Here is a 7,075-nt window from a genome sequence, read left to right as displayed (position 1 = left end):
TGTGCCATGAATTACACATATGCTGTTTGTCAATTTTAAAGACAAATTTTCATGTAAAGACATTTGCAGTTCATTTCGTAACTAGTGAATTACAACATTGTGAAATATTGTAATTCCATCGACTACTAGCCCACTTCACAGGCACAGCCACCGGCACCAGCAACAGCAGGTCTTATTTGAGCTTTCCCCCTTGTCGGTGAACATACCATGAGTCAGAGCATTAAACACTCCAAATAAGTTGTATTCGTCCATAGACTGTACATTAGCTACAGTAAAGTGACATAGTTGGCAGCAAGATGTAGGTAAGTAAGTTAGCGAGTGGACCGGCTCTCCATAAATGGGCTCTGGCATAGCCTATTGTAGCATTATGCTGGTAGCATAGCCTGTTGTAGCATTGTGATAGCATAGCCTTTTGTATTGTGCTGATAGCATAGCTTCTGGTAGCATTGTGATAACATAGCATATTCTAATATTCTGGCTATTGCCAGAGCCCATTTATGGAGAGCCGGTCGACTCGCTATTAACTCCATTGTACCTGCATTGTACCTGCAGTTACTATTGCAGTTCCACTAGGGGCGATCACGAGCAAGTGATCAAACAATGGGGGTCTATGGGGCTAGACGGCTAAATTGGTCTGTTTCACCTGATTGTCATTAAAAAATCGAAGATTGAATTTTAGTTTCTGCAAGCTCAATATGGGTTATAGGTCGAAAGTTGAATGAACAATTACTTATGGCCCTTTGGTTTCTCACAGACTTGGTCGTTGTTGCCCATAACACACTAGCACCCTGCTAATGAATGACGTCATTGACACGTTTCAAAGGCTTTTTAGAGCAATTAAGGGACTTAGAGAATCTAATACTCAGCCGTGTGTATTTTCCTTGACCCCCCTTTCACATGCAATATTCCGATTTCTACACAAAAATTATATCCAGAGAAAAGTGGATTTTAGGAGAAACTCCATTCACCTCCATTCATTCTCCACTTGCTCGCGATCGCCCTCTAGTTGCAGTACCATGCGGAAGTATTCAGCGAGTGGTCGTTCTTCCCTTATTAGACATTCTCTGCTATTGCCTTGTCTGTTCCCATGGAAGCAGTAGAGGCTCTCTGATTGGTGCATCTGTCTGGTGCACCCGCCCCTACAGAGGGCCCAGAACTTCAGAGGGGTGTTTTGACTGACATGCAACATAACCAATGAGAGATCCACAGCTCCACAGGTTCTACAGTCCAAGAGACCACACTGACAAGAGCACCCATCCAACAGAGACTTTTATTTCATTTTAAATTTAGGCAAATAAATAACGTCTCCATGGTAACATTTCCTGTGAGTAAATGTATGGCACTGTGGCCCAGGCGGCTGGCGTTGGCACAGTCATGAAATAAACACAAACAAACAAACAAACAAACAAACAAACCAACCAACAAACAAACAAACTGAGCATTTCAGTTAAGTACTGCGTCACGGCAACAAGCATATCTGCGGGGTTCTGCAACAGAGTGCAACAACATCTACTGGCACTGGGAACAAACATGGCGTCCAGTCGCCTGCCGGCACCGGGCCAGCTCACGGGCCGCGTCCAGAACCAGACCAGGTGGGCGTGGCCAGAGGTGGGCGGGGCCAGAGGTGGGCGGGGCCAGAGGTGGGCGGGGCCAGTGGTGGGCGGCGAGTGGGCGGAGATGTCTGATGGGTTGAAGCGCGAGCGGGAAAATATACAATCATGTGCAGCAGGGGCGGAAGGCCTTCACCAGGGGAACTGCGCAGAACTGCCCGGTGGAGAACCCTCAAGAACCTGGGGAACCGCCCGGTAGAACCTTCTAGAACCTGGGGAACCGCCCGGTAGAACCCTCAAGAACCTGGGGAACCGCCCGGTAGAACCTACTAGAACCTGGGGAACTGCCCGGTACCGAGTCAGAACCAGACCCGTGCGGCGGTTCCCCGAGCAGGTGGAACACTGGTGGTCCCAGATGGAGCTGGCTGTTGCTTCTGCCCTTAGCAAAGATCATGGAGGTGTTTCTATGGCAACAGTTTGGAAGCATGAAGTAACGTCACATTATGGGGTTTGTTTTGGCACTGAAACTGTAATCTGTGGACAGAAGCCTCAATATTCAATCAAATATTTACATTCAGTTTGTTCATGTAGTGTAGGTGAATGTCTAGCTTACTGTGTGTATGTATACTATTTTGTATAGATGTTTCTGTGTGTGTGTGTGTGTGTGTGTGTGTGTGTGTGTGTGTGTGTGTGTGTATGTGTGTGTGTGTGTGTGTGTGTGTGTGTGAGTGAGTGAGTGTAAGAGAGAAGAGTACATGCACATGTATAATGTTGTGTGTGTGAGATACAGAGGTGTGTTAATATGTGTCTGTGTGTGTGTCTGTCTGTCTCTCTTTTTAAAAAATAACAAATTGCCCTCTCCCTCATGTGATGACCCCTCCACACACACACACACACACACACACACACCACACACACACACACACACACACACACACACACACACACACACACACACACACACACACACACACACACACACACTTACTTAGCACAGCTCTCTGTAAGGCACCTTCCAGAGGAGAACAGAAATGTTTGAAAACACACAATTGAGAGATGCCTCTAACCACACACACACACACACACACACACACAGACACTTTTACACACACTCCCACAAGCACACTTTCACCATCACACACACACACACACACACACACACACATACACACACACTGTTTTGTGCTATGCCACACAGACACCACTAAGCACACACACAGTAATGGTGAAACAATCACAATATCCGGAAGAGAGACAGACACACACACACACACACACACACACACAGACACACACATCCTCACAGAAATACATACTACGCATGTGCACAAGAGCACACACACACACACACACACACACACACACACACACACACACATACACACACACCTGCATGTGTCATTTGCTGCCATTCAGAATCCCACTGAGATGAAGGGATGGAACGATGGAACAACGGAGGGATGGAATAATGGAGGGATGGAAGGTGGAGAGGTGGAGGGAGGCAAAAATGAACAATGGATAATTTGAGGGAGAGAAACAGATGATAGAGAGGAGAGAGAGGAATGTACATAAGGAGAGGAGGAGAGGGGGAGGAGGTGGAGGAGAGGAGGAGGAGAGGGAGGAGAGGAGGAGGAGGAGGAGGAGAGGCGGAGGAGAGGAGGAGGAGAGGGAGGAGAGGGAGAGGAGAGGAGGAGGAGGAGAGGAGGAGGAGAGGGAGAGGAGAGGGGGAGGAGGAGGAGAGGGAGAGGAGAGGAGGAGAGGAGGGGGGAGGAGAGGAGGAGGGGGAGGAGGAGAGGGGTGATATTTGTCGTCTAGTGCTGGGAAGAGGGGAAAGAGAGGGAGCACAGGGAGAACATTAATGAACCTAAGGAGAGGAGGAGGAGGAGGAGGAGGAGGAGGAGGAGGAGAGGGGTGTGTGTGTGTGTGTGTCCTCCAGGGATGGGAAGTTTGACGGCTTCAGATTGACACTTCATACTCTCGCGTGTCCTAGGAAGGAAAACAGCAGATTACACTCTGTGTGAGTGTGCGTGTGTGTGTGATTGTGTGAGAGTGTGTCTTTGTGTGTGAGTATGCGTGTGTGTTTGTGTGAGAGTATGCTTGTGTGTGTGTGTGAGTATGCGCGTGTGTATGATTGTGTGAGAGTGTGTGTGAGTATGCGTGTGTGTGTGATTGTGTGAGAGTGTGTGTGAGTATGCATGTGTGTGTGAGTATGCGTGTGTATGCTTGTGTGTGTGAGAGTGTGTGTGATTGTGTGAGAGTGTATGTGAGTATGCGTGTGTGTGTGAGAGTGTGTGTGATTGTGTGTGTGTGTGTGTGTGAGTATGCGTGTGTGTGTGTGTGAGTATGCGTGTGTGTGTGTGTAAGAGTGTGTGTGTGAGTGTGTGTGAGTTGGCGTGTCTCATCCCAGCCTCATAGATAGGGTTGTTAAAGTCGGACTCCACTGTAATCAGACTGTAAGAGTGTGTGTGAGTATGCGTGTGTGTGTGTGTGTGTGTGTAAGAGTGTGTGTGAGTATGCGTGTGTGTGTGTAAGAGTGTGTGTGAGTAAGCGTGTATGTGTGTGTAAGAGTGTGTGTGAGTATGCGTGTGTGTGTGTGTGTAAGAGTGTGTGTGAGTATGCGTGTGTGTGTGTAAGAGTGTGTGTGAGTATGCGTGTGTGTGTGTGTGTGTGTGTGTAAGAGTGTGTGTGAGTATGCGTGTGTGTGTGTAAGAGTGTGTGTGAGTAAGCGTGTATGTGTGTGTAAGAGTGTGTGTGAGTATGCGTGTGTGTGTGTGTAAGAGTGTGTGTGAGTATGCGTGTGTGTGTGTAAGAGTGTGTGTGAGTAAGCGTTAGGGCACATCAAGTGCCCCTCTTTCTCTCAAAAACACTTCTATGGTGGATAATATTATGCCATTTGATGAATAAACAACTAGAAAAGCACTCAGAGAGCGCAGACCTCCGCCTGTATTGTTCTTCATTTGAACCTGAACTATTCCGATCGCCACCACGTGACCACTAAGCGAAACATATAAACGGCTCAAATCCCAACGGTGTTACGGATCACTCCCAAAATGTTATCGTTTCTTCCTTGGGTCATGTCTGACCTTCCCTTACAATTTCATCAAAATCCATCCATTACTTTTTGAGTTATCTTGCTAACAGACAGACAGACAGACAGACAGACAAACAAACAGATGCCGGTCTCCGATGAAAACCTTGGCGGAGGTAATAAATATGAAATTTGGTGAAGATTGATAATGATCTAGGGGTACCACAATGCACCTTCAGTTTGACAATGGCCAATTTTGGCTATTTTCTAATAATGGTCTTTACTTAAAGTGTAACTTCACCCCATAACTCCACCCACTTCACATTTCTGAAAAAGTCTTTCAAAATGGGCAGGACGTTCTGAAATTCGGAAGGTAGTGCAGCACAGCCAATCAACCATGGTGATTTTGTGTCAATCTGGGAATGAGTGCTGCAGACATGGCTTATCACAGGTAGGCTAATCAGGGCAGCAGGTGTTGGGGCGTTTCATTCCTAATTTGTAACGACCCGGTGACGTAGTCTCGGCAGAAAAGTGCAGGACTACGTCAGCATTCCAATAGCATTTTGGACCAAAATGCCATGGCAAGTTTCAACCTGTAGAGGGCGCGGAAAGCTATATCTCCAATACAAAATCATACGAAATGTTACTTTTCTCGGGAAACACGATTTTTGTCAATATTAAGCCTGGTAATAGTGTAGGTCACCACTTATGAGTAATTTCAATCAATCAACAGCTCAAAAAACATATTTTAGGGTGCAGTTACACTTTCAGCAACTAGAAAAGCACTCAGAGAGTGCAGACCTCCGCCTCTATTGTTCTTCCGAGGTTGTCATACATTTGAACTAGTGATGCGCAGGTCGTCTCGTAACCCATGGACCCCGCGGGTTGGGGCGGGGAAAGAAATTAGAACTTTATTTGCGGGGTGGGTTGCCATTAAAAACAAAATTAAAATGAAAAATCCATGTATGTTGCGTTCAATTCCCTATAGCCTAAAGGAACCGTATGTAGGATTTTGGCCAAAACGAGTAGGCTGCAATTACTTTCAAAATACTGTAGCGCGGTGTATCGCCTCCCCCTCTCCTCTGAGTCGCGGTTGCCAGCTTGCTGCAGGATCCAACAGGAACGTAGGCTGCTAGCTTTCAATGGCAAGCGCTAATGTTGTTTTCCTCAGCTTAATGACAGAGAAACAAACTCTGATATTGCATTGCTAACGTTAGCAATGACTAGCCGTTATTATTTCCTAAACAATTCCTTAGCCTACCTTTTCAATTCAATGAGCCATATGGCTCCACATAACGTTACTTTGCACAAACATACCATGCCATCACACCACTAAGCGAAACACATAAACGGCTCTGGAATCCTGACGGTGTTACGGATCACTCCCAAAATGTAATAGTTTCTTCCTTGTGTCATGTCTGACCGAATTCCATCCATTACTTTTTGAGTTATCTTGCTAACAGACAGACAGACAGACAGACAGACAGACAGACAGACAGACGCCGGTCCCCGATGAAAACATAACCTCCTTGCCGGAGGTAATAAGCCCCGAGAGGCCGTGGGTTATACTGTATAATCGAACAGCTAAGAGGCGTTGTTAGGCATGACGCGAAGCGGAGTTATACCGTATATCCCACGGACTCGAGTGGCTTATTGCTTTTCTAAAACGGTTACTACGTCGATCTAGCAAGATTTCATGAAACTAAGGCACAGCAACGACAATGTAACGATGTATTCATAGATAATCTTTCTTCACTCTAACTTTTGTGCTAGTTTTGTGGTAGTGCATTACTATAGAACGAAATGCGGTCAAGGTGTCAGTTTATCGTGATATTTACAACGGCATGGAACGTGATTCAGCCAATCACAATCAAGGACCGGAACTATCCATTTTAGAAACTACATTTAAATTTAATGATGTCATATCGTGCTAGGGAAAATGTACAATGTTCACCAACAATTGTAAATGTTAGACTTTCAAAATACATGCAACTGTTATGTTTTTTGTAAACAGAAGTTATATATGTCACTAATTGACATTATTAAGTTTAAATATTGTGTAACGAAGATTATATTACCCCATGATCATTATCAATCTTCACCAAACTTCATATTTATTGTTTATTCATCAAATGGCATAATATTATCCACCATAGAAGAGTTTCTGAGAGAAGGAGGAGCACTTGATGCGCCCAAGTATGCGTGTGTGTGTGTGTGTGTGTGTGTGTGTGTGTGTGTGTCTCACCCCAGCCTCATAGAGAGGGTTGTTGAAGTCGGACTCCACTGTAATCGGACTGTAAGAATGTGTGTGAGAGAGAGACTTCCAGAACAGCGGCTTCCAGTGCAGCCTACACACACTGAGAGAGAGAGAAACACACACACACACACACACACACACACACACACACACACACACACACACACACACACACCGTACCGTCAAGTTAGAAGCCTGTATGATTTGGTGAAGATGGAATTCAGTCAAAGATTTAAGATC

At 45.8% G+C, this 7,075-nt stretch overlaps 1 protein-coding gene across 3 annotated transcripts in view; it reads right to left on the bottom strand.

The window, feature by feature from the left end:
- Positions 1-3,319: 3,319 nt before the first annotated feature.
- Positions 3,320-7,075, bottom strand: part of sez6l2 (seizure related 6 homolog (mouse)-like 2) — a 30,234-nt gene continuing 26,478 nt past the window's right edge. For all 3 annotated transcript variants that reach the window (XM_062526844.1, XM_062526842.1, XM_062526843.1), the window contains exons 18-19: positions 6,824-6,935; positions 3,320-3,536 (exon numbers count right to left, since the gene is read on the bottom strand). In XM_062526844.1, the coding sequence (XP_062382828.1) occupies positions 3,507-3,536; positions 6,824-6,935 (142 nt within the window). In that variant the 3' untranslated portion in view covers positions 3,320-3,506. The remainder of the gene's footprint in view (positions 3,537-6,823; positions 6,936-7,075) is intronic.

Source organism: Sardina pilchardus, chromosome 22 (genome assembly GCF_963854185.1).
Source record: "Sardina pilchardus chromosome 22, fSarPil1.1, whole genome shotgun sequence".
Classification (NCBI taxonomy): Eukaryota; Metazoa; Chordata; class Actinopteri; order Clupeiformes; family Clupeidae; genus Sardina; species Sardina pilchardus.
The sequence above is the reverse complement of the archived record's forward strand: the minus strand, read 5'-3'. Positions and strand labels throughout refer to the sequence as shown.